At 45.3% G+C, this 27,088-nt stretch overlaps 4 protein-coding genes and 1 non-coding gene across 8 annotated transcripts; 2 read left to right on the top strand and 3 right to left on the bottom strand.

Moving 5' to 3' along the window:
* The first annotated feature begins 485 nt into the window (after positions 1-485).
* On the top strand, positions 486-7,912 carry LOC117862116 (putative 1-phosphatidylinositol-3-phosphate 5-kinase FAB1D). 3 transcript variants are annotated; one of them, XM_034745628.2, is made up of 13 exons: positions 486-707; positions 1,345-1,562; positions 1,906-2,580; positions 2,688-2,832; positions 2,934-3,281; positions 3,435-4,373; positions 4,500-4,834; positions 4,980-5,106; positions 5,195-5,365; positions 5,437-5,689; positions 5,795-6,876; positions 6,960-7,220; positions 7,304-7,912. In XM_034745628.2, the coding sequence occupies exons 2-13, from the start codon at positions 1,522-1,524 to the stop codon at positions 7,661-7,663; spliced, it is 4,737 nt and encodes a 1,578-aa protein (XP_034601519.1). In that variant the 5' UTR covers positions 486-707; positions 1,345-1,521; the 3' UTR covers positions 7,664-7,912. The 3 variants fall into 3 exon arrangements, with proteins under 3 accessions (XP_034601519.1, XP_034601517.1, XP_034601518.1); XM_034745626.2 differs by having other exon boundaries at positions 5,464-6,876; XM_034745627.2 differs by lacking the exon at positions 486-707 and adding an exon at positions 852-1,000 and having other exon boundaries at positions 5,464-6,876.
* Positions 7,913-9,291: 1,379 nt separating this feature from the next.
* LOC117862117 (uncharacterized) lies at positions 9,292-11,160 on the bottom strand. The gene has a single exon (XM_034745629.2). The coding sequence runs from the start codon at positions 10,584-10,586 to the stop codon at positions 9,579-9,581; it is 1,008 nt and encodes a 335-aa protein (XP_034601520.1). The 5' UTR covers positions 10,587-11,160; the 3' UTR covers positions 9,292-9,578.
* A 4,726-nt stretch (positions 11,161-15,886) lies between these two features.
* On the top strand, positions 15,887-15,959 carry TRNAR-UCU (transfer RNA arginine (anticodon UCU)). Its single transcript has one exon. It is a non-coding gene; the product is annotated as a tRNA-Arg (tRNA).
* A 329-nt stretch (positions 15,960-16,288) lies between these two features.
* LOC117859565 (UDP-galactose transporter 1) lies at positions 16,289-19,618 on the bottom strand. The gene is made up of 4 exons (XM_034742694.2): positions 19,154-19,618; positions 17,390-17,639; positions 17,080-17,287; positions 16,289-17,006 (listed from the first exon to the last, which is right to left on the bottom strand). Exons 1-4 carry the CDS (start codon positions 19,262-19,264, stop codon positions 16,556-16,558), a joined length of 1,020 nt encoding a protein of 339 aa, XP_034598585.1. The 5' UTR covers positions 19,265-19,618; the 3' UTR covers positions 16,289-16,555.
* Positions 19,619-20,626: 1,008 nt separating this feature from the next.
* Positions 20,627-25,095, bottom strand: LOC117859562 (PHD finger protein EHD3). Of its 2 annotated transcripts, none has more exons than XM_034742690.2 (6): positions 24,636-25,095; positions 24,156-24,344; positions 23,702-24,052; positions 22,216-22,305; positions 22,033-22,077; positions 20,627-21,944 (listed from the first exon to the last, which is right to left on the bottom strand). In XM_034742690.2, the coding sequence occupies exons 1-6, from the start codon at positions 24,801-24,803 to the stop codon at positions 21,069-21,071; spliced, it is 1,719 nt and encodes a 572-aa protein (XP_034598581.1). In that variant the 5' UTR covers positions 24,804-25,095; the 3' UTR covers positions 20,627-21,068. The 2 variants fall into 2 exon arrangements, with proteins under 2 accessions (XP_034598581.1, XP_034598580.1); XM_034742689.2 differs by having other exon boundaries at positions 24,156-24,350; positions 24,636-25,094.
* Positions 25,096-27,088: the final 1,993 nt, after the last annotated feature.

Raw genomic sequence — 27,088 nt, 5'->3', positions numbered from 1 at the left:
AATTAGTTTTATAGTTAGCTCATGTTAAATCCTTCTAATTAGTATCCGAACATTCGATGTGATAATGGCTAAACTTTAACCCCTAATATCAAACAGCCCTAAATTGCAGTTTCAACAAGTTAGTTTGATTTGGTCTGAGCAATAGGAAAGTTGAAGTTAGGGTCAGGGTTGCCTACCAAGGTGAACAGACGCGGCACCAACCTCCTCCCCTCCAGTCGAGTCGGTGGTGAGGTGGGGAGGAGGACACCTTGACCTGACCGCGTCGGCGCACGCTTACCATTTATTGCTACTTCCTAATTATTTTGATTTATTTATTTACTACATAACTAACTAACTAAATAAATATGCATACTTGAGAAAATAAGAAAAAAAATCAAAGGAAAGGTGGGGAATAGATAGAAGATAGTTGTGGGTGGGGCCCACCGAAGCACGAAGAAGTTAGTAGCGGCGACAAGGAGGAATAATAACAAGTAGGAGTAGTAGTATTTCAATTTCTTTTGGTCAGCCGTGGGTGGCGTCTTCTTCCCGTCCTCCTCCTCCCTGCGCTTCCCTCTTTCGCCGCCCCGCCGAGGATTCCAGCGCCGCCGCTAATTGCGAGAGCCCGCCGCGCACGCAGCCAACCAGCCCCCCGAGGATTGGATTCCGTTCCAATTCCACCCGCGGGGGAAGACGAAGAGGACTCCATCGATTCCACCGGTAATAATAAGGTAAGAAGCCAACGGCACTGCCCCTCCCCCCTCCTCCGCCATGACCGGACCATCCACCGGTACGGTGTGTGCCATTGGATTCCATTCCCTTCGCCTGGGGTGGGGGCGTGAATTTCTCTTGTCGTGTTGCCGTCCGCCTCGTTAATCCCCCCAAAAGAGCACAGCTGGGCCACCTCCGTTCCCCCCCCTTTTTTAAATTTGTTTTGTGCTTGTATAAACTAGCAAATACTATTTGGATCTTGTTTTCGATTATTGCTCGCTCCAGTCCGGGGGCAGGCAGGCGAGGCTGGCAGGTTGGCCCTTCTTCCACCTCCCTCCCTCCCTCTGCTGCTGCTTCCTTGGGTTGCTTGGATTCATCGCCACCACCTTCCTTGCTGCTGCTGCTGCTTTCGATTTCATAAATCTCTACACCAGTAAATATCTACTTCTACTCATCAAGTCAAGGGGGTTCCCTCCTAGCGATCGCCTGCAGGGATTTGCTTTGCTTTACTTTGCTTGCGAAGCGCAAGAATTCCCCAATCGATTTGGGAGTTGATTCTTACTTGTTCTTGGTGACTAACCAATATGAATGCGCTCCAATTCAACTCTTCCGTCTTCTCCAAGTTTAATTGACCGGGTCTGCTGCTGTTGCCGCCAGGTCAAGCAAGCAGCAGATACATAGGCGGGCGGGCGCGGGGGATCTCATCCCATCTCATCCGCTTCCGCTCAGGCTGGCTCTGAGCCCCGCGCCGATTCGGTTCCACGCGCCCCAACAGAACCGAATATCACCAGCACCTGCAAGGGCATGTGACAGCCGCCGCCGCAGCCGCAGGCGATGTGCTCCGACATGGATCAGCACCACCACCACGCAACCAGGTACTACTACTGTCTCTGCCCTTCCTTCCATTGGACTCCTCAGCCTCCTCTGGATTGTAACCCATTCAGATTAACTAATCTACTAGTCCTGTGCGCCATCTGCCTCAATGTTTGACTCTGCTCCTGCTCAGCCAGGTGTAGTATCATGTTAGTTGGATCTCTTTGCACAATACTTACCTTCCCCTAGTATGTTGCAGCATGAATGCATCGGTCACTTGTTTGTTTCTTTGCCAACCAGCTAAGCCTGTACTAGAGCTTTTTTTAGTTTTGGATGGCCCAATAGATAGCACAGATATATGCTGCCCCTGAATGATCATCTTCTTTATTCTTGCCCAACAAACAGGGAGGCTGCGTCGGAGGTTTTACATGCTAATGGTGACCATCGCAGTCTGCATGCACCACATCATCTCGGACAGAATCAGCCTGGGGATACCAATAATAACCATCATCCATCCACAGATGACAGTTTTACCTCCAATGCTTCATGGCACAGAAATGGCGGGATGAGCCGCAATCCATCTGCATCTTCTGTTGACAACCACTCGGTCAAGTCTGGGGATGATTCTGATGGGGCTGAGAGTACCAAAGGCAGTGATACGGAGATTTCACGCCTGCTAAACGATACCATCTGGATGCCACCTGAGGCCGCAGATAAGGAGGATGAGGCCGAGAGCTTCGACGACGATGATTATAGCGACGGGATCAAGTGGGGCCACTCAAGTTTCCCGTCCCCTGGTAAGGAACATGACGCCAGCCCGAGCAATCCGAGGGAGGAGCGGGAGAAGGCGATGCTAGAAGCTATGAATGGCCAGCTCAAGATACTTGTAAGCCGCTTCCTGGCATCTGCTGGCATCTCTTCTTCCAAGGAAGAGGGTAGCGACAGTTGGCTTGACATCGTCACCTCCCTATCATGGGAAGCAGCGCTACTTATTAAACCTGACGGTACCATGGGAAAGGACATGGATCCTGGATCTTACATCAAGGTCAAATGCATAGCATCTGGTACTCGCCGGCAAAGGTGAATACAATTTTTCAGCTAACCCTTTGTTTTCAGACCAATGGAGTTTCTATTTTTGGTTCAACCTTCAAACTGTATCCCTTCACCTGGCAATGTACTGGTTGCAGTGAGGTGATCAAGGGGTTAGTCTTCAAGAAGAATGCTGCTCATAAGCACATGCCGACCAGTTACCACAGTCCTAGGCTTCTGCTTCTCAAAGGAGTCCTTGGGCATTCTGATGTCGGTTTGTCATCATTTAATTCAATGGATCAGGTTGGACTTCACATATCTATATGCACACAAATAGTAAACCTACTCTGTATTGTTGCATTGAGGGATAACACATTTCTATTTTCTATGCCTTCAATAATTAGGAAAAGGACCTTTTGGAGAGAGCTATTGGTAAAATGATGGAGATGTGCAGTCCTAATGTTGTTATGGTTGAGAAGACTGTTTCACGAAACATACAAGAACTCCTTCTGAAAGAAGGCGTCACGCTAATTCTTGATATGAAGCTCAACCGGCTAGAGAGAATTGCACGTTGTACGGGTTCTCCCATAATCTCCTTTTCAGAATTTTTAAACAAACCAAAGCTGAAGCAATGTGACTACTTCCATATCGAGAAATTTACTGAGGAGCATAACACCACCAGTGAGGGTGGAAAGGTGCCATCTAAAACATTGATGTTCTTGGAAGGCTTTCCATGTCCATTGGGCTGCACGGTATGTATAGTTTGCACTCATCTTATACTCAATGCAGTACATTCGATGTGCACTGATAACACTCAATTGATTAAATAGCAAGTTCCAAACTGATTAGTATTTTACACATTTTGGATTGATATTTACAGTAACTGTGGTTTCTTTCTCGTTCAGATATTGCTCAAAGGAGCAAATAGCGAAGAATTGAAGAAAGTCAAGCAAGTCATGCACTTCACAGTCTTTGCAGCATACCACTTGATCCTTGAAACTTCTTTCTTTGAAGATCAAAGGGTTTTTCTTAATGATAAAAATATTCCAAAAGAAAACTCTGTTAGTTCTATGGAAGGGCTATCAACAACTGCTTTTGATCTTGCTGCTCTTGGTGGTGCTATCCCTAATTTTCCTTCACATGATGACTCTCCAGCACTTCGATTGTTCCATCCCACTTCTAATAGCTATGTCGATGTGAACAAAACTTTGAGATCTCCAAGAAATTTAGATGCGCCGAGTTCAATAACCAGCAGCTCTGATCTTCAAGAAGGTGCAAGCATCCGGTATGACTCAAGTCCATCCACTAATTCTGAGAGGATAGCATCAGGAGTCCCAGGACCGCTGAGGAAATTGTTTGCAGACAATTTATGTCACCAGAATATTTATTTACCTGTTACGTCATTGCAAGAGACAAATGATAAACAGAAAGAAGTCAGGGTTCAATCCAGTCAAGAAACTCTTAGTAATGGTTTTCATACTCCAAAGGTGGAAGAGTCTGCGGTTTCCAGTGAAAATGAGGAGTCCACAAATGGTACCCAGAAACAAGAGATTACTCAAGCAATCATGCGAACAGGTTCCTCTGCAAGTGATAAAAGTGGAGAATCACCTGCTACGGTAGAAAACGGAGCACATAGCGGCACCAGTATTGTTATCAAAGAGAGAGATGTTGATGACGATCAAGCTGATGAAGCACTTGATTCTCACAGCATACTCATTTTAATGTCTAGCCAGTGCACAGAAAAGCAGATTATTTGTGAACAGAGCCATTTAACCCGTATAAAATATTATGGGAATTTTGATGTGTCATTGGGGCGGTATTTGCAAGATATTTTGCAGAATCAGGTAGCACTATTTTCTTCGTTTTCTTTCAGTGTTTGCTCTTACGTGAAATAGCCATATTTTGCGTTAGTAATACAACTTGATTGGTTTAAGATTAAGACTCAGCTTGTTAATTTTTTATTCTAGCAGAAACTGAGCTGCTCCTCATGTGGAGAGCCTCCAGAATCTCACATGTACTCCTACACTCATCGAAATGGAAATTTGACCGTGCTAGTGAAGCGGCTTGAGCCCCAACACCATTTGCCTGGCGAATCTGAAGGAAAAATATGGATGTGGACTAGGTGCTCAAGATGTGATCACGAACATGGGATATCCAAATCAACTCCAAGAGTATTAATATCAGCTGAAGCGCGCAATCTCTCATTTGGGAAGTTCCTGGAACTTAGTTTTTCAAGCCATTCTGCAGCCAGAAGGTTATCCATATGTGGACATTTGGTGAACAGGGATTGCTTGCGCTTTTTTGGGTATGCTACGCATATATACATTTTACACATACAAATGATTTAAATAGAACTAACTCCTTGCTAGCCTTTAGGCTGTAGCATGGCATTGCCATGGAAACTATTGTTTTTCCAGTGTGGTGATGGATACATCTGGTTTTGATTTCAGGTTGGGCTCTAGAGTTGCTATGTTCCGGTACTCATCAGTTAAAATTTACACTACCTGCAAACCACAACCCACTCTCCAGTTCATCAACCCCATCAGACAGGATTGGTTCGAAGGGCAAAGGAGACATGTATGGCTTATTCTCTTTACCATTTCGTTCGTTAATTATCTTCAGTTCACGTGCAGTGGTGTCTAACTTTTATACTGTATCTTTCAAGGTTCATGCTAGAGGTGTGACACTTTATTCTAAGGTTGCAACCTTGCTACAAAAGTTGAAGAATGAACATTCTGATGTGATAAGAGTTGCAATCAATTGTGGCCTCTCACTCCCTATTAAGGACTTTGCTGAACTCGAAGAGTTGTTGATCAAAGAAAAGGCTAGCTTTGAGGTAGGTACCCTTGCATTAATTTCTGTTATCATAGGTCCTACATAATTGTTCTTTTCATTACTGTTTATTAGTTTGTCAATATCTGTATCGTTATGCAGGGTTCTCTGGACAAGGCCATTGACCAAAATGGGAGACCATCCTCATCTGTGAATGAACTTTTGAATATAAATTGGTCCTATCAGGACCTTCTACTCAGACTTTACATATGGGACCGTCGTCTACATCAGCTTTTCTACTGTAAATCTGTTGGGCTAGAAACTGCTGCTAATTGCAAGAACCCTGCTGATATTGTGAACGAGATTTCTGATGGCAACTTTGAAATTGGTAAGAAAATCAGTCGATTCACATATAATGAAACTATGACAGCTTTTGTGGCAGCAAGGGTCACTGAGTCTGCAAGTAACAAACTTTACCTTGACCATCAATCAGGTGACACTGGAGCACCCTCGCTTGATGGAAATCTGGAAGCTGGGAACTCTGAACTTTCTTGCAATGGAGGCAGTAAAGATGAAGAATCTTCCATTGGTCCTAGTCAAATAGATGTAGATAGCACAACAGAAGCCCCCAAAGTTCCTTGTTTTGAGATATCCAATGAGAAGGGGGTCCAGAGAAATGTTACAGTGGCAGACACAATACCTGTGGAACAGGAGCCATCTAGCAGTCCCCAACAGTTCAAATATCAATATTGGGATAGCACAGAAAGGTGGATTTGGAATCCAATTGATGAATCTCAATTGGCTTATAGGAATGACATTCAAGATGGATATTTGGACGAATTTGAAATCGTTAACCATTATAAACCATCTTACCTGCCTCCCTTGTTTGAACAGCAAGACGATGCATACCCTCCGCAGTTCACAGTTGGTCCAGGTAGTAATATTCTGTGTGTACAGGAGGATGAGATATCAAGCATAATAGCTCGTGCTCTTGCCATGTCCGATGAACGTCACCATTTAAAAGATTCCTCTTTCGAGAATGAGATGGAGAACTACAGGGGAGAGCATGCTAGAACGATGGAGAAATCTTTTAGTTTTATGTCTGCAAGTTCGTACAGCTCATCACAATGGTCATCTACTGGATCTCAAGAATCTGAAGCTAGCTTGTCATCTATCTCGTCAATTGCATCTGACGATTTCTCTGGTTATGATAGCTCATCCTTATTGTCTCCAGCACATCCAGAAATAACCGTCAACGGGAAAGTAACTTTCAGAGGCAAATACTCGGTCACTAGTATATATGCTAATGAATTCTATGAATTAAGAAAGAAGTGCTGCCCATCTGAGCTTGCATATATTACTTCTTTGAGCCGCTGTAAAAAGTGGGATGCTCAAGGTGGAAAGAGCAAGGCATTTTTTGCAAAGACAATGGATGACAGGTTTATCATTAAGCAAATCAAGAAAACAGAGTTTGAATCATTTATTGAATTTGCTCCTCATTACTTCCAGCATGTTTTCCATTCCCTGGACACTGGAAGCCAAACTTGTCTTGCTAAAATATTAGGAATCTATCAGGTAATTTATATCAACGGCTCGAGCTTGATTTCAGTTCATCTTCCAGGCTTATTTTTTTATGTGGTCTCACTTGCCTTTTACAGGTTAAGCATATTAGGCATGGCAAAGAGGTAAAGATCGACCTGATGGTGATGGAGAATCTTCTCTTTGGCCACAATATTTCACGGATTTATGACCTCAAAGGCGCTACTTTTTCACGTCGCGTTGCTGACTCAAATGATCATGACACTGTTTACCTGGACCAAAACTATGTTGAGGACATGGGTGTTTCTCCAATCTATATTGGTGGAAGAACAAAGCATCTTTTGCAGCGTGCTATCTGGAATGACACAGCTTTTCTCACTGTATGTATATCTTTGCCACAAATCACTTGTAATTATGTTTTTTCAGCAAAAATATTTTTTTAACATAATTGTTGTGCTTGCAGTCGGTCAACGTCATGGACTATTCTCTTCTTGTTGGAGTGGATAAACAAAAGCACGAACTTGTATTTGGCATCATTGATTATCTGAGACAATATACTTGGGACAAACAACTGGAGACATGGGTGAAGACTTCTCTGGTAGTACCCAAGAATGTTTCACCAACCGTAATTTCCCCCAGGGAGTACAAGAAAAGGTTTAGGAAGTTCATGGCAAAGTACTTCCTCACAGTTCCAGACACTTGGAGTCCTGATATTCCTTCTAAGCAGTGCAAATCCATTGGTCATAGCAATCACAAGTCGGTAGAAGTCCAGAATGGTGATAGCCTGCTTCAGCATCCAAATGAGGCTGAGGCATGTGCCTGATCCTATGCAGGACCTCCTGGCAGTTTTCTTGAAGCCTATTCAGTTATTGTTTGGCTAATTTTTCATTTTTGTAAAATGGTGTACATAGGAGGACCTCACTGTTGATCTATCCAAAAGTTTGCAGCTTTTAGGCAAATTGTTGGGGCATGTGAGGTCCACAAGACATGTACCTATACAAATGTTCATTGTTAATTTCACAATTATTATAGTGAAATTAAAAAAAATTCATATGATCATTTTTTGGACCCATCACCTAAGAGTCTGAAGCAGTCTTCTGTCCAAGATAGAAATTTTCTATCGCTGTTGAATTAGATCAATTTGAGTACCATTTTGTCCTATTTACCTCAATGTGGCTGCTGGCATCTGGAAGGGGAGGAGCAGCATAATGCTCCTGATCTTGCTGCACACGGTACAATGTAGTTTTTCCTGTATGCCCCCCCCCCCCCCCCCCCCCCCCCCTTCACTTTTTTTTGCTACTGTACAGTATACAAGTTTGTCAGAACACCAGGTACGGTCCATACTGCTAGCTATTTTCTTTCATAAAACGAATTCTATGGGTGAGATTAAGTTGCTTGTTTGTTCTATATTCTGTCTTTTCCTGGAATATTACTGCAATATGTATACTCCAAAACTGTTCTTAGATCTTCAGAGATAAAAATTTAATTTGGTTTTGTCCTGTTCATTTTCAGACTTCTTCCCTGGGGAAAGTAGCTGCCTGGTGATGTGCATGGAGGATAATGTCCAGTTGGGGGTTATATTACTATAATCCTGATCAATGAGCTGATGGCAAGAGCTTTTCATGTGTGCCAAAACCTGCTTGAAGAAGTACCAAAACCTGCTTGAAAAAGTGATCATTGTGTCTGTTTCAGAAAGAGCCATTGGATTTGGTGGATTGATGAAGGTCAGCTTTTCCCAGCACAGGCGGCGTCCCAACCCCAAAGTGTGGAATATGGGATTGCGGTGCTGCTGCTTACCATGATGTATCTTATCTTTTTGGCTTTTTGGCTCTGGAAGGCACAGGTCAATCAATTTGGCATTTCAACCGGTCGCAGAAGCTGATTTTGGTTGGCTCACAAGAGGTCCACAAGGTGATCATCCTGTTCCAGTTCCAGAAGGCTGTTTCTCTCATCATCACAGAAAGCAAATGGTGACTGTCGTCAGAGATCAAAGAGAAGCATCTCAAGACAAGAACCTCACGAAGGTCACAAAAGGTACCATCTCTCTAGTTCCTTCCCTTGTTGTCTATCTTAGCAACATGAGCAATCTTTACGCTACCATTCAGCATATTCTTGAACTGTTGGGGCGATATGATCCATGATAATGAAAGCATAAGCCTACCATCGAAAACAAAAACAAGCAAAAAGAATGACAACTATAAAGGCTAATTTCCCCTCTGTTTTTTTCCATTCCTTTTTGTCTCCTATGTCTAACAAGTTGGCCACATCTCTATAGCCCTTTTCCAGTTATAGAAAAGGTACAAAGAGTTGGTTTTCCTTTTTCCGAGGTCTGATTGGTGGCGCTTGCAGATTCTCCTTTTCACCATCAACTATTATAATATCTAAAAGATATGTTGTATTAAAAAATGCTAGAGATAGATATGTTCTGGTTCTGGTTCTGATTCTGGCAAATAGGGGAACTAGGGAAGCATACAAATTAAAGACGATCATGATTCGATTCTGCATGCACGACTCAAGTATGGACACCCTGACCCTACTAGAATGGTAGCAGCTAGAGAGTAAACACAGCACAGCAGCGCACTCAAATCGAACCAGATGGAGAAGGAAAACAAGCAAACAAAAAAGCACCTTCCCTTGGGTTCCCTAGCTAGAATTGTAGTTAGTCTTGTTGTATCTACGGGCCGGTACTAGCATACAAGAAGTGCTGAGCTGAACTTTTTTTTTGTTGTTTCAGGTAGCTAGCGATGGCTGCAGAGGTCGGAGAGCATCTTCCTGCCCTCGACGATCTCGTCGAAGAAGTCGTCGAGCTCGACGATGAGGCTCTCGGCTCCCGATCGCAGCATCCCAACCCAGCCATTGATGATCTCGGCTCTCTGGGCGATCTCGTCGTGGTCGCAGTAGCCCCCCATGGCGACGACCCTGTCAAAGTCTTGCTTGAGGCTGTCGATGGCTGCCCGGGCCTGGCGGAACTCGTACATCATGATGCCTGCAGTAGATGTGGAGTGGTGGTCGCCACCACCGCTGCAACCAAGGATGGAGTCCATCTCCTGGGCGACGCGGTGTCGCAGGCGCGCCATGGAGGCGACGTAGCCCGAGGTGGCGCGGAGGTGCTGGTGGGTGGCGGCAGCGGCAGCAGAAGAAGTGAGGAGGTCGGGGAGACAGGTGACGGTGCCGGAGATGAGGAGGACGAGGAGGAAGGAGGTGGCGTTGCGGAGGGCGTAGAGGACTCCGCGGAACCCGTTGAAGGCGTTGAGCTTGAAGTCCCTTGGGGAGCGGGCGTCGAGGAGGAGGGAGGCCGGGTCGAGCCTTGCGTCGGCGAGGGCGCGGTTGTCCTGCTGGAGTCCGGCGGCGTGTCGCCTGGGTGCGTTGATGGCGCGCATGAGGTGGTGGTGGTGGTGGTGGTGGTGGTGGTGCGGTGCGGCGGAGGCGGAGTAGAGCAGCAGCCAGTCGTGGACGGCCGGGGCGACGCGGGCGGCGGAGGCGCAGTATGCGTCGAGCGCGGAGGCGCCGGCACGGGCGAGCTGGCAGGCGTCCCAGAGGCGGGAGGTCTCGTCCATGTACTCGTCCAGCCACCGCTCGCCGGGAGGGAGGTGGAGGCGCTGCACCACGTGGAGAAGCTGGGAGTGGAGGGAGCGGAGGAGGGAGGCGGCCTGCTGGAGGAAGGGAGCCGAGAGGCACGCGTGCGGGCTGCGGTGGAGGGCGTCGAGGCCGTGCGCCATCGCCGAGTAGAACCCGCCGTGCGCCATTGCTGCTGATGGTGTCTGGTGGTGCTGGGATGCTGGTGGAAGAACTGTGACAGCTGGTGTGCATGGTGCTGGGCGCTGGGTTTTATAGATACTCCATCCACAATGGGAGTGGAAGGCCAAGGAAAAGAAGAGGAGGCCGTGTAATGCCTCCTGCTAATGATGGGGTGTCTGATGCGCAGGGGGAAGGATGATTGTTGAGGAGATGATGAATCGGACTGAATTCGATCGATCCATCCTTCCTTTCCTCTGTTTCCTCATGACTCCATTACTACGATGAGATGAGATGAAACGAGACAGGGGTCGCCGTGCTGCCTCTCCTCTGTCGGTCCAGGGGGTGGATCATCCACCCTTTGCTCTGTTTGCTCATGCATGCAATGCAACGCCGTGTTGTGTTGGGTTTAGCTGGAATGTCTGTACCAAGCCCAGATTGTTCACCAAGTAGCTAGTAGGTGTAGGCAATGAAACTCATTATTATACATCTTGGTCATCTGAGTTTGTTGAGCGTTTATGTTGTTGTTGAACAAATACTCCTAAACTGTGGATGCATGCACAGCACAGATGCTACTTGTAGGACAAACAAAGTTTCAAAGGCGGGCAGGGAGTCCAAGAGATTTGTCTTTTCCAGCCTAGAGTCTAGAGCTACTAGAGTCCGGTAGAGGAATGAGTGATTGGGTATATTCAAGGTAGGAAGCAGGGGTGATGGCGGCAGCAGCAGCCTAGCTGGAATGATGGGTCTCCTTGTACCCGTACAAATCTCTCTGGCCGCTACAAGCGCCTCCCCGCCTTTTGAGGCATCCCTCCCTCTTCACCCGGGACGGGGCCTCCCAGCAATCATGCCTGGATATGTGCCCGTGCCCTGCCTCCCCTTCTTCTCCTCCTTACTACTACTCTAATGCCAAAGCTTCAAATCTTCAGTTGCTCATCGGCCGTCTAATCGCACGATCAAGGGCTCGGATCATCTCGATTACATAATCATTCCACGGTCGTCCCCAATGATGGTGGTTAATTACTCCAATTTTGTTGCCGCAACTAGAGTGCTAAATTAGTCCAAAATAAACTAGAGTAGGATTCCAAGGAAAGGAACTGGTCCAAGCAGGAGTAAGACTGGTCTTAATAGGAGTTTTGTAGGAGTGTCATGAACATTAAATTTGTTGCCACATCAACAAAACTGTTGATTTGGCAAGATCATTACGAGGGGAAGTTAGTTTCATCCCCATGATACTTAACTGGCATGGTTACCAAGTTCTCGGTCTTAGTAACTGACCTAAATGTTATAGTAACTGACCTAAATGTTATGTTAACAAGAGCCTAGTGCCGCCTAGGTGCTCGTGGGGTTTGGGAGGACGAGAGAGGGATTTGGATTTGATTGGGGAAATCAAAGGGCATGTATGTTAGGTTGTTTGCCTTTGCCTTTGGCCCTCCCTCCCAAGCAATGCATGCATGGTTAACAAATATAATGCCAGTACTTAATTATCAACTACTAATATACTATAGGAGTGTAGTAAGATTGATCATCGATGCATGGATCATGTTTGAATATTTGTTACATACTACCAGGCCATCAGTCTCGTAAGTAGTACTACGTTGAATGCCGATCGAGACTGACTCTGACTGGACCAGAATACAACAACACACTCTCTCGATCACTCCACTAGAGGACATGCATGCATGATGCATTGGAACGCCTTCATGCATGTATATAAACAATAATGCTCCTGCGTGGCCGTGGTTGACCGGTAGGCTCCACGCCACTCATCACGCCGCCGGCCCTAGCTTGGATGACAATGAACATATGCTATGAATATGGTATTCCATATGAACCTATAGCCATATGGCAATCGAAAAATAAATGGTTTATGCTTTCATTTGCATTGCAGAAACAACACTTAGGACTACCATTCCAATGTCTCTTTGGCCAAATTATCTTTAGTTAGAATCACACGTTTCTTCAAGTACCAAAGGAAAATTTTAATCTTTAGAGGAAATCTTATCTTCCAAAGATCACTTTTTCTTGGTAAAGCATCTTTGTGTATCAATGCGGAATACATCGAATGAACAGAAAAGATGCCATTCTTGTGCAAACCCCACCTAAAGATATCTTCCTCCTCGCATTCAAACTAACAGCTACCACCTTGGAAACTAGTTCGTATACCATGCTGCTAGCTTGTCTCCTACTAAAGCTCATCGAAAAGAAATATTGAACTTAGCACACTTGCCACTGTTACAAACTTTTTCCTCACAATTCTGTACAGCATAGGATAAGCTAACGCCAATGGTTTATTTGTCACCAATCCAAATCCAAAGGTCCTCCCAAAATCTAACATCAATGGTGTATGGTACTCCTACTTGATACCAATGCAAGAGAGGCTAGAGAGCAACATGCATGCCACAAGGTAATAATAATTTGTCAACGTACACTGCCAAAAACAGAGCAACATAAAAGTCTGTTTCTGTTCGCGTGCAATGTGAGTAGTAATCGGATACCGTGGATAGTGTACCACTCCACTGTATGTGTTTATCCGATCTGGAACAGCCAGCGCAGCTTGGGGGCACTCAGTCGTCTAGTACTGGACTATGATGCCGTCACGGCGCTATGTTCCGTATTCCGCCAACATTTAGCCCCTTGCATAACTTCCTCGTTGCCCCCAACATGCATGTTCACTCCAAGTTTACTGTGGACCGAGTATGCATATTCCATATGTATAATTGAACAGCAGTGCCATACGAAGAACACATGGATGCATGGTAGAAATTTCAGCAGTATAATAATGATGATATGCATGATATAGGTAGGCCTGCATGGTGTGTAGGTGTAGGGCGGCTGATGGCTCTTGACCGAAAACTTTGGGAGGTGCTTCTGCTTGCACTACAGTAGTCTACAGATAGACGAGGAGCCAGAGTCACGCGCAAGCAGCAGCCTTTGCTGTTGGTGCAGCGAGTGAGATATGATACTCACACTCTCAGAGCAGAGAAGAGAATCATGGATGCAACAGAATAGAGTAGAGTAGAGTAGAGCTGCTAGCTGGCCATGCATAAGGCTGCAATTGCAATGTAGTACTGGTATCATGCTGCATCATCCATCAGTCTTCGATTGCATATTTGCATTGCACCACCATGATCGATCCACGTCAATCAGGATCGATCAGCTGCCTGCCTTGCAAATTACAAGCAGTCAAGCATTGTATTCATCCATGACCCTTTCAATGAAGCATATACGATGCGTTTTTTTTTTCAAACCATGTATATGAAACCGAATTGAGTTCGAGTTTGAAACAAGAGGCGACCTAGTATCACCTTTTGACGGCCAAGTTGGAAAGACCCTCCTACCTTCCCCCTCTATAAGACTATAAGAGTAAGTAGTAGACTGTAAAGAAAGAAAGAAGGAAAGAAAGATTAAAGTTGGCGCGCTTTTTGCCTTCCTTCCCCGAGCCAACACAAGAGGCCCATGGCCATGGGCGGGGCGAATCACTCATCATGCTGTCATTTCTGCAGCGGCTCGTTGTTTTTTGCCCGCCGCCTGCTCCGATCGATTGCCAACTCGAAATCCAGAAAATGTGTTGCATGGACAGGAGGCAGCATCCATGGATTGCCATGGAGGATGGAGCCCCCCTGCTCCTGCTCCTGCTCCTGCTCTTGCCCTGCAAAAGCCATCGAGTGCCATGCGAGTAAGTCTTGTCCCGTTTCAAACGTCTCCAAGAAATGGAATCAATCCTCTGCTTTCTGAATATTTTGCCGCCGCAGATCATCGTCTCGTCGATGAGATGCCGCCAAGGCTAGCTCGTCGACCACCATCATCATCGTGCTGCTAAAATTGCACCCGAATAGCGGAATAGGAGGAGGTCCAATCAATCTCGACGTACAGCTTTCTCAATCAGTCCGGATAAGAAAATGACAAAATGTAATCTGATATAACATTAGAGTAAAATTTGCAAAAATATATACGGATAAACTAAACTACACAACAGTAAACCACATGTTTAAGGTGTTCAACAAGGTTGTAAATAAATAGCATTGGTGGCGACAAAGAGCCAAGACAAACGAAAAAACAGAGGTGTAGGTAGTAGCTGTAGCAGCGGCTATTCTTCGTAGCATTTTTTAATATTAAAATACCTAAAAGCAACAAATATATGCACAAGAAGAGCCAAGATAGAAAAAAAAATACTTTAGAACCACTAGTCCCTTTCTTCCCTTCCATATCGGGAGGCTCTCGATTTAAGCTAGATCGATCGAGAGCTCTCTCGTTTTAGTTTTTTTTGAAAGAAAAAATGCCAGAAAAGGGAAAAATGACAAGTAACAAATTGGTACGAGGAAATAACAAAATCGAGTCACCAACTCCGGCGACGACTCCAACTCTGGCGAGCTCCGATTCGGGTTAGGGTTTGGGGATTAGGATTAGGGTTTCAGGGTTTGGGGTTGGGGAGGGGATAATTTGTGCCTACGGGTTAGAGGGATGGCCAGGGAGGCGGCCGACCCGGCGGAGCTGGCGGGGTGTGGGCGGTGGTGGCGCCGCCGGCCGGGTGGTGGAGAACATCCGGTGGCCTGTGCATGCGACGGGGGTGAGGAAGAGGAGTGGTTAGGATGGGCGGGGGAGAGGGTGGGGTAGGAGGTGGGCGGAACGACACGGCGGTGGAGGCTGGTGGACTGGCGGTCTTAGGGTAGAGACGAAGAAGATGGCGGCGAAGTACGGATCCGGACAAAGGGGAGGAGGAGGGGAGGATGAAAGGCAGGAGCCCGCGAAGACGGAGGGTAGCGTCTAGGATCAGCGAAGAGCGGTTGGGGGCGTGCGAGCGAAGCTGCAGTCAAGCGTGCAGTCGCGAGGAAGACGAAGAGGATAAGGCATTGGGCTTGGACGGTGGTAGATAGCATGTGGGTGGGCCAGGGGTTCTCCACCTATTTCTAGCTGGAGAGCTCTCTTTGTTTAATCGCCTCCTTTTTCTTTCTATCTCTTTCTTCCCTTCCATATCTCGATTTAAGCTAGATCGAGAGCCCTCTCGTTTTAGATTTTCCGTTTATCTTATGTGACAAGTTTGATTTTGTCCTCTAATCCTAATATGTTGATGAGTATTAAGAATTGGATTTATTCTATTTCATTATATGCATCATTTTTGTTGTTTTTTGTTTTCATTTGGAGATGGATCTAATATCCTAGTAGCTATCTACAATGCCTTGTCGATTTCTAAGATAAAAGTATGTTTTGGAACAATAATAGATCAGAATCGAAGCTTTACACGTACACTTGGGGGGAGAAAAGGATGTGTATTTTTGTTAAAAAGCCTTTGATGTGAAGGTATACAACACAAGCGCTCGTGGCCTAATGGATAAGGCATTTGACTTCTAATCAAAGGATTGTGGGTTCGAGTCCCACCGAGCGTGCGTTTCTTTTTTTATTTGTTTTCCTTTTCCCACCGTTCTCTGCTTTTAAACAAGCCTTACCTTGTTTCTTCGAAATTACAGCAGCAAATATATCTGTAATGGGGATTCGGACTCTTTTTCTCTTCCAACTTCTGATTGCGAGTGATGCTTAAAAAAGTTTCTGCTAACATGTTATCCCGATAAGGAGGAGATAGCTGGACCTGGATGAATCCCTATGATTTGATAGCATTTCGTATAAGATTTCAATTTTTTTTATTTAAGCAATACAGACGAAAGATTTCACATCAGAATCTGACAGCAAAATGATTTCAGATTTGTACGAAAAAGGATGAACGCAACAGTAGTGCTAATAATGACAGCACCAAAATCTGGGTGACCAAATTTATCATCGTCATCAAGACCAAAAAGAAAGACAAAGAATCAGCAACCTTTTTACGAAGCTCTACACCAACTCGACTGGAACTTTTGCCATTTCGGTTCTCTACTATGTGCCAAAAAGCTCCTGATGATCCGTGCTGAAACGGCTGTTAGATCAGATGTAAGTCTGCTGGTTTATTCCTTCCTAGTAAATATCGAATCGACATCGGCAGCTGCTGCTAAATCTTGTCGCCTTGCTTCTCGCCGGTGAGCGGCAGCATCTCCATGCGGCCCCTGGGCGTGCGCGGGCCTGGCGTGGTGGCGGCCTGCTGTGAGATGAGGTGCCTCACGTAGCCGTAGAAGGTGCAGCCGACGAGCGTGATGGCGCAGCCGACGGCGTTCATGGCCGAGATGGGGTTCCGGAAGATCATCCACGACACCAGCACCGCCACCGCCACCTTGAGGTTGCCGGCCACGTTGAAGGTCACGGCCGTCGTCGAGTGGATCACGTAGAAGATGGAGAAGTTGAGGCAGAAGGCCAGCACCCCTGACGTGATGATGATCGCCAGCGCTGGGGCCACGGAGTCGTAGTTGTAGAGCCAGCTCACCACGCCGCTGCCTTCAAGCACGATTGCTGGAACCGACAGGATCATCGTCGCAAATGGCGCCATGTAGTACACCGTGTTGATGCTGCAAATAGAAACAGTAGAATTGTTCATACCAAATGTCAGGTGCCAATCTATAAACAAAGATCCTCTTATACCTGTCGAACTTGTATCCATGGAGCAGGGACTCTGCCATGATGGTCTTTGTGGAAGTGGCCAGGCAGCCCACCATGGCAGCACAAAAGCCAAACGTGTTGAAGCTCAGCTCGGTTATGGATGTCAGCAGAATCCCTCCCACTATTGGGACCAAAGAAGCCCAGATGCGCCACTCGAAATATTTCCTCCAGATCAACCACTGAAGAATCACTGTCACAGTGGAAGAGATCGGTCAGAAATTATTATTCTACTACTGACATTGTGGAAATACTAACACAGGAAAACAAAGGATGACAAGATCAGATCGCTAACCCGTTGTTGCAGGAGTGAAAGATTTTATCGTCTGCATGAAGGAGACTGGAATGTAGCGAAGGCTGACATTCCCCAACACGATGTTTATGCAGAATACAAATGACATTGGGAATATCCTTCTCCATCGATCCTCTGAGGCAACCTCGATCAGAGGCTTTGTTTTCAGAACTTTGATTGCGATATAAGCTCCAATAGAAGAGCATATGAAGTGGACACACGACACCGTCAGAGGAAATTTGAACTCCAATTTCTGCCAAATTTAAAGTCAAAAATCATCAAGTTGATGCCTTTATCTTTATGCCAAGCAAGTCGCAACAACCCCTTTTTCAACATCCAAGCAACGAAAGTCAATTCAAATAGATGAAAAGGGAGAAACGGAAAGCTTCTTCTTTAAGGTTCTCTCTGACAGAAAGCACACTACCACATGCTAGCAGATGGTTTCTTAAACAACACTGCAAGCAGTGCTACTAGCATGTTTCTAATATCTAGGCACATATATTTTGACAGTTGTGCTAGTTTACAAGACAAATCATTTGATAAATAAAGAATCAATATATATCACTACAAAGATAGCGTGTCAAGTCAAGAGAGAAGGAAAATATTTTTCAAGCTCCTCTTAAAGAAACAATCTCGGGCAGAAGCAGCCTGAAGGGAAATGTTTGGGTCCTAACTATCTTCAGGGCATTTGTACTAAACCTGCTGAAAGTCAAAGGTGATCCTGGACGGTTACACTCCATCAAACCAAGAGTCAGAATAGGAACCTTGCTGCTCATTCTAACAACTTTTAGTAAACCACAATCTTGAGGAACATGCAGGATTGCAGACTTCACTACCTGGTTGTGGCCTACGAAATTGCATGACTGCACAGAGGTGCAATTTGGATTCGTGCTATTGATAACCGTGCACTCCTTTTACTTTTTCCCTTTGTATTTTGTTTATGAAACAAAAATGTCAGGATAAGTTTCATAAAAAAAAGTCAAGATACATATACGAACAGAGGTAGCACTATGGTTTTCATTTATTCATAAATTTTATTGCACAGATGCTGTTTCTAGGACCAACATAACTACAATTAACTCCAGAGATGCTGTTTCCAGGATCTTATTTTTCCAGCTGTACTTATTTTTTTAGAGGAATTCTTTTAAAAGGATTCAGCTGTACTTTATGCTAGCATGATTGTCAAAAAGGAAAAGGGCTCTCCTTCGAGTCATTTTCCCTGCACGGCGTTTACACACTATTGTTCTCAGTTAACCCCGAAATCCATCAGCCTGTTCGCTTCAGCTTATCAGCCGGCTTATCAGCTACCGAACAGTATTTTTCTCTCACAACAAATCAACCGTTTCAGCTTTTCAGCCGGCTTATAAGTCCAGCCGAACAGGCCGCATAAACAGAATTCCGTAATTGCCACCAATAGACAAAAAAAGAAAAAATCTACTGTTCTTCATCATAAAAATCCCGAACCTAACTGCAAGTAACCGAGTGGAGCAATTTTCAGGTGTAAAGACGGTATCTTTTTTTCTTTCTGTGAAAACACTAGACAACACCAGTATTGAAGAATCATCTGCACCTATGGAAATAAGCAAAGAAAATAAAAGGACAATCTTTTGGTCCTATACTCATGGATCAGCCCCTGAATTCGCTTTGAATGAATATTATAGACAAAGGAATATATCCGGGAATTGAGATAAAAAAACAAACAACAACAAGGTTGAATGAATCAATCGATCAATATTTAGAAGAAGAGTATTGGGCTGGTTGACCGACCTGGAAGATCCACTTGTTGATGATGATGACGGTGACGTTGAAGCCCCACCACTGGAGGATGGCGAGCACCGCCCGGATGGTGGTGGCGTTCCCCATCTTGCCGTCCTCCATGGAAGGATTGCTTCTTGGGCTTGCCGGCCGGCGCCTCTCTGTTTCTCTCCTCTATCTAGTATTAATTGATCAATCCGACACGAGAAACTCCTCCGCCCAGTGATCTATCGTCCATTAAGGAAGGCTCCTATCTTGTAGAAGGTTCTCGGAGAGAGAAGGGCGTGACGGTGGTGGTGACTGGTGGCTTAGAATAGATGGAGGATAGGAGGTGAGATGAGGAAGAGAAGAGGGAGGGGGGCGGGGAAGGCAGGGCAGGACGGAGGAGGAAGACGATCGGAGGGAAAGGGAAGGGATATTCTGTTGGTTCGTTCGTTTTAGGTTGGGAATTCAGTTGGTGTGATGTGATTTCTCAAAGCATCAGGAATCGAAAGAGTCAGATGATGGTGGTGCTGGCTTTTGCCACGCGTTACGTGCGCCCCTGCTCCTGCCTCTCTCTGTTTTTTTTTTCTTAACTAGTAAGTATTTGATGATAATTTTGATACAGACGGGAAGTGTTTTCTTCAATTCAATTCATCGTTGAGGCGTCTCCAAACTGATTTTATATATCCAAATAATTCAGTTGCCTCGTCTTGGAAAGGAAATTAAACATGATCTCTCCTGTTTCTGCTTCCCATGCATGAAAATCCCCGTAGAAATCCTATCTCGCGGTCCAGTAACGGCCCAGGGTTTTCAGCCAGATATCACGTAGATAGAAAGATCCTTTTTACGGGAAACCACGTAGAAAGTGAACAGTTACAGATATATACAAGGGGAAAAAGGCCAGCGTTCCTTTTAGCTTCTGGATCCTGACCTGACGTCCTGACCTGAATTCAGATCGACGTGGATGTTGCGTAAGTGCATACTATTATATTATGCAGTGCTTTAGAATGTAGATGGTTGACGAAGAAAAGGTTTCTGTCCCTGTTGTTGTAAGGAAGGCGACATCAAGTAGGTACAGCAGGCACTTGCTCCATTAGGAGTTAGGACGACTACACACATGCACACACATGGGACACACCCAGCTTTTCTCCCTAAGTACCATCAAGCTTATCAAGAAATGATTCAAACTCCCTCCCTATTGTCTAACAAATTTAGGCACCACATCAGGTACATTGCATTGACACCAGGGGAATACATACAGTACAAACATTTTCTCCCCAGCACATAAAAGACGACGATGGTTGTTTCCATCAATGTCTTCCAAGTTCCTAACCATTCAGCCGGATATATAGGAGAAAGGAGACCCCAGCTTCAGCCTTCTGCAGAGTCTTCAGGGTTAGGTACATAGGTTACCAAGCCATCACAATTCACACACACAAGATGAAGGTGTTGCTGTACCACTTATGGATTCAGCTGGCGACATATCATCCACAAACCTCCACAAGCATCAACCACAGCCTATGCAAAATCATATAAATACACACGTTTTGTCCAACAAAAGAAACGGTGAGCAACATGTACAAAACAAACATGTCAACAACAAGGGTGTCAGGTGCTGCCACAAGGTAATGGAAGGCGCGCGCACACACACACACACACAACATCACAGCAAAACAACAACCACCTACTCAGAATAACCAAAAGAATTCAATTCAGAAAAAAGAGAACAGAACAGGGAATCAACATTTCATCTCCAGCTACATACGCTGCCATCTCATCTTCACCAGCCAACAAGCTGTCTTCCTGTGTATACACAACCCATTATTCAAGCTGTCAGAGTAATGTATACCCCTTTAGAGGGACCAAAGAATCCTTTCCTTTCTTTCACCCTAAGCCTGTGAAAGCACCACCTCTCAAGCTGATCCACGCTGCTGCTGCTCTTCTGTTACTTAGTCTCTGGAGCACCACTTGCCACCACCTTCGACCTTTTGGCACCAGGAACATGCATGACAGTCTCCAGGACCGACTTCTCATACTTCTGCATTGCATCCATCGACCTTCGCGCACTACACGATGTGCAGTACCACGAACCTTTTGGGATATCAATGCGCGGCGGATTCATGCAGTATATGTGATAAGCATCATCGCAGCCATCACACAAGACCGTCCATTCGTCGTCCTTGGCCTTGAAGCAGCCTCTGCACAGGCAAGATGGGCAGTACCAGCATGCTCGGTTCTTTTGCTTCTGAATTGCAATCTGGCTTTCTTTCAGGCACAGAACATGATAGAACTTGTAAGCACAGTAAGGATGGCCGCATACCAAGAACTTCTTGTCTTCATCTTCACATGTGCCACAATGCTTGCACAAGTTTGATAGCGCAGTAGTTGAGAGGTCTGGTTCACTATCTCCATCCATGCTTGAGACTGAGCTCTCCTGTGTTTTGACTGCCAACTCAGTTCTACTAACATCCTCAGGATTTTCTTCTGGCACCTTGACCTCAAGCCATTCGCATACATCGCAATCTTCATGCGATCTGCCATTGTTATTATTCTTTATAGCTGCATCTAATTCATTGCAGGTGGGACAGAACCATTTTGCTGGGACATCATCAATGGCAGGCTTGAGACATGAAACATGGAAGGCGGCTTCACATCTATCACAGATAATTCTGCCTTCGCTGTCTGCCTTTCTGCCACAATCCTTGCAAATTCCATCCAATCCAGATGTCCCACTTCGTTTTGGTATGGTAGAATGGCCAGAATCACATGGGGGAGTCGACTCCCTCAGGGTTTTGTGGGCAACACCAACCAAACTTGTTTCCTAATGAAGAATGCAATTAGTAACAGAATTTTACAAATACTAACAATGAAACATTGGTTAGCAGACATGCTCATAGCACACCACTCACCTCTATCTTGTGCTCGGTCATATCAATTTCTGAAACGCCAGAAGCCTACAAAGAATATTTCTATTAGCAATGGCCAGCATGAAAGGAGTGATTTCAACAATATGATAGTGTCTCTCGAGTCAAAATCCATCCATCTCGGAGCTAGCACCATCATTTATCACTAACAAAAAACTAACAGCTTACCTGCTTTTGACAAGAAGCTTGTGAAATGACTGAAAGACTGCTCGCCAGACCAACCATTTCTTGGCCAACTTGTTCAAACTTCTTCCATATCTGCATAATAAACAAATATAAATACATAGTAAAAGAAGTGTTGATGATATGTTCCCACCTGAATGTTTAAGGTAACTTCTAAGGATGTTTGGTACATGGATACAACAAACAAACAAAACTACAGTTGAGAAAAATGAAAAACAAATATAAGAGAACAGCTTTGGCCTTTGAGATACATAGGAGGTACTAACATGTAAACAAATCTAATCATTCATCACTTGCCCCCAAAAACATTAAGGGTGTGATTGGTTTCGTATCACAGTATCCTGGCTCGCACCACGCATGCAGGCCTGTGCTGGCCAGGCCTGCCAGATGCAGCCGGTTTTTGTTTGCTTGCCTGCACCCAGACAGCCAGGACAGGTTCAGAGCCTGATTGGATACCCACACCCAGCCATTAGCCAATCCGATTTTTCTCACTGCACTCTTGGCCCGCGCGCTCGCCTGCACCACGTGAGCCAGGCCCGCGGGAAACGCCCGCTCGCCACGTTTCTTCGAGCCAGGCTCTAGCCTCCTTTTTGCATCCATGGAGCCTGGCTCCGGGGCCTACACAGGCAACCAATCAGTCTCCCCTGCATCCACAGAGCCTGACCGGGGAGCATGCGGGCAACCAATCAGCACTTAAGGTCACGTTCCCCCTTTTGCCTTCTTCCATTTAAGAAAAGAAGTGAACAAGGTAAATAAAACCTTCCTCACAATACATGGTTTAAATCTACTTATTGAGCACTAGTGCACAGCAGCATGCTACAGCCCATGTTAGATTTATGTGCATTCATTAATGCCATCCGCTGATGGGTCAAGGTCAAGCTTGCGCCTTGTGGTCCACATAAAGTGAGAGGCCCAAGGGAATCGGCAAGGCGACGTTTCAGGGCAGTGGATGATGTGGGTGGAGAGAAACATAGCATGAATTCATGAAGACAGGGCAGCAGATCCCTTCCCACGAAAAACAGATATTAGGTGTCCTTCATAGGAAAGGAGGCACTACATCTCAGAGTTGCCTTGAGTCAGTAGAGAAACATGGCTATGTGGTTAGCCAGTCACATATATGCTGTTTTGGTTGAGCACACCTATTCCAGCTACAATGGCGTAGGAAAAACATGCACCCTTCTTCCCATGATTCTATTGTTTAAAACTTGGATTTTCAGAAGAATTTCGAAGGGGCAACCAATGTGCTGGAAAACAGGACCGAACAGGCCACCAACATGGAAAGAATCATTCCATCTACTACGACATTTTAAATCTATGTGATCAAACAGACAAGTGACGGGTACGATATTGAAATCTTGAGCGTTAAAAGAACCTTGGCTCCGAAAAATAAGTGCAGCTACATCTTTATCTATATCAGAGGAAACAGTACCCAATAAAAATGAAGGAATGCATGAAACAAAAAAACAGGTACCTGTTTGATATCATGGTCAAGCAGCGCAGGATTCTGTGCATAATCTCCATTTTTCATCTTGGCATCAATTTTTTGCAAGCCAATCACATCTTCATCAGGCTTATTGACATTGAAAGTTGCAAGTAGCAAATCACAGAACAAGGCAAACTTCTCAGAGACTAGAATGTCAAAGAGAGCATTATGGCAGATTGCCTTGTTGGCTTCCAATGATGCTGCAGTTCCATCTTCTAACTTAACTAAGGCGCCATTGTTTGCAGCTGCATCTTCTGCCTTAACCAAGGCACCATTATTCTCTATGGCATGTACCACTCCACTTGGGTCCTCTCTGCCTTGGCCCTCACCTAGGCTCCCCTGGTAGATACAGAAAAACAAAAGAGAAGCTTTTGTTAGGGAAGAAGGAAACGAAGGTACTCGTTAACCAAGTTTGTTCAATCCGAAGAACGGGATTACTGACATTTTCCAGGGGCTGGCAGCTATTATGTCTGAGTGCATCACGAATGCAGCTCTGAATCCCTCCAGAGCCCTGGCTCACCGCAGGGGATTGCAGGAGGCCCTCCAGCGTGTCCCTCCAGCTTCTCCAGTGCCTGGCGAGCATCCGGTAGGCACCTTGCTGAGAATTGCTGGCGTGGGGCACCATGCTCATCTGATTCTGCGCGGGAAGAAAGCAGATAAATCTTGGGAAGCACAAGCCATGGCTGCAAGAGGAGGACAGAGAATTCCAGGACAACCTAGCCTAGACCAAGAATTGCTACATGAAAAGGGAATCTTGGAAACGAAATCTTGCGGCATAGGGTAGAAACGAAATCTTGGCGGGCTGAAGGCACCCCGAAGCCGGGCAGATGCTCTACCAAACCAAATCCATCCGCCGGTAGCAAAGGAAGAAGAAGCGGGGAGGGAAAGAAGATCCGGCTAGGGCTAGGAGGGGAATGCGTACCTGGTCGGGGCCGGATGCGACGGCGCTGCCCTCAGCAGGTTTGGCGCTAGTGGCGCGGCGGCGTCGCTTGTAGGTGAGGAGGTCGGTCTGGAGCAGGTCCCCCGCGGCGCGGCGCTTGGGAGGCGGGGCAAGGGGCGGGCGGCGGCTGGCGGCGCCGTCGGAGGCCATACGCGGGGGCAAGCTAGAGCATGCCCCAGGACCAAGAAACGGCGGCGAGATCGGAATGGGAAGCGCGAGGAGGAAGAGAGGTGAGGCGGCGCGAGGGGGAGGCGGGAGAGGAGTTAGGGTTTGCGGGGAATTTTGGAGATCTCGCGCGGCAAGCCGGGGAAGAGGAGGGGGAGCGCACGCCGGAGAGGAGGGTAAGCGCGGGATGGATGAAAGTGGTGCGGGAGAACCGAGCGTCAGTCCAAATTGGAGGAGCGGGGGAAGGGAAAACCGCCATCCCCCACCCAAAACCTCTCTCCTCTTCTTCCTGCCATAGTGCCGTACCATACATTCTTATTCATATTCTCTTTAGTTCAATATATATCGCCGATTCTTACTCGGTTAGAACGATGGTTTACCAAATCGATTGAACAATAACAGATGATGATTACGATGGAAGAGATACCATAATTGATAAATAAGTGCAGCAGCAGTTGAAGCTTTGATAATCAACGTAACCAGACATTACGTAGGGCTTCCCATGCAGCGCGGGAATGAAAACCGCCAAATGGTAGAGTGCGGAAAAAGAAATCGGTGTGTAAGTTATGCCGGTAATTGTTACCGTTACAAATGGACATGTGGCGAGATATTATTTTTTAATTAATGCCTCACGAGAAGAATATTTTTCCCATAAAGTTCCCATTTAATAATACAACGATTCTTTATCGTCTTCGTGATGTTTGCCCTTAAAAACTTAGTAAACAAAAGGTTGGTTTTGGAGTGACGACAAGAGGCTCCTTATTGACCATTTTATTCCAGAAAGAGGGAAGAGAATTGATGACTATGAGATGTAATAATCAAATAGTTGGGAACAACAATTTAGAGCAATTGCTCTAGCTATTTTTGGAGCCAACCTCCCCCCCCCCCCAACCCCACACCATTTCTAAAATAAAAATTGAAATTTGAATCATGCAATCCTCATATTTGTCCATTAACCAACCCTAAGACTTTCATGCTTAAAATATGATGTGCAAGGGTCAAGATGTTCTAAGGTCTGCTTCTAAAAGCTTTGGGATAGGAAACGAAGGTTGGTTTTGGAACGACAACAAGAGCTTCCAATTTTCACCCTTTAAATTCAAAGAGAGGGTGAGGATCGGATTAAACGCAATGGCAAGGTAAGAGGTAGAAAAGTGCCTTCCACATGCACATTGTTGTTTTCCTTTTGATAGAGGGCCTAGTGGTCAACAAATTTGGATTACATATCCAAACCAAGAACATGGTGTGAGATGGGGTGAGGGGGGTTATGTCTTAGTTGCCTTTTTTTCTATTTTGTCATTGATTTTTGAACATCGGATGCTCATGTAATGTACAGGATCCTGCTGTTTCCGTTCAGTGTCCCCCTTCCTTTCCTCCCGTCATCACCCGTCCACCATCATTAGTGGTCACCACCTCTCTACCCAACAACTTCCTTTTTAAGCCCAGGATCTGCCATGTTTCCAGGATAGGATAGGATAGGATACGGGCCACACAAAACAAGGCCTGCTAGTCTGTGTGAGTCGTGACCATTAAAATCTCACAGGCCCAAAAACTGTGACGGAATATGATGGACCTCCTCGGGACAGTTGAACTCACATGCACAGCACATATAGATGATAAGGCCCTGTGCACATTTTCATTGCATAGTTACCTAAACTAAGAACTAGATAACTGTGCCGGATAAGTATCATAGGGATAAACTCCTGTCTCATATGATAAAACTCTCTCTATTAATTACCCTACCAAGTCAGCAATTTTGTTAACATGGCATTGAATTTAATGCTATGAAACTCCCTATTGAGACTGGCCTATCCCAACTCATAATGTTCATAAGTACTCCCTCCATCTATATGTTTATAAGGCATGATATGACATGGTACGATATTCCAAATAACATTTTGACCATTCATTTTTCTTATATTTTATTGTTTATGATTCTTGTATTATATTATTTATAGAATCATATTATATTGTTTATGGATATAAACTTATAATCATTGTAGTGTATTTGATTACGAATCTAACCATATAAAGTTTACATTATAAAAATAAAAATTTAATAGTCCAATTATTGGTCAAATATTGCAAAATTTGAATCTTGATATGCGTGTGCGCCTTATAAATAAAAATGGTTTATAAACGGAAGAAGCAGTGTCAATGTTGCCAAATCATCAAGACATCAGCTCTAGAAACTACACCTTGAACCCATGATTTCTTGACATGGGTCCGTAATAAATTTTCTCTCCTCTCTTCCCTCTCTTATTCTTCATTAG

This window comes from Setaria viridis, chromosome 6 (assembly GCF_005286985.2).
Source record: "Setaria viridis chromosome 6, Setaria_viridis_v4.0, whole genome shotgun sequence".
Lineage (NCBI taxonomy): Eukaryota > Viridiplantae > Streptophyta > Magnoliopsida > Poales > Poaceae > Setaria > Setaria viridis.
Note: the sequence above shows the minus strand (reverse complement) of the source record. Positions and strands in the feature narration are given on the sequence as shown.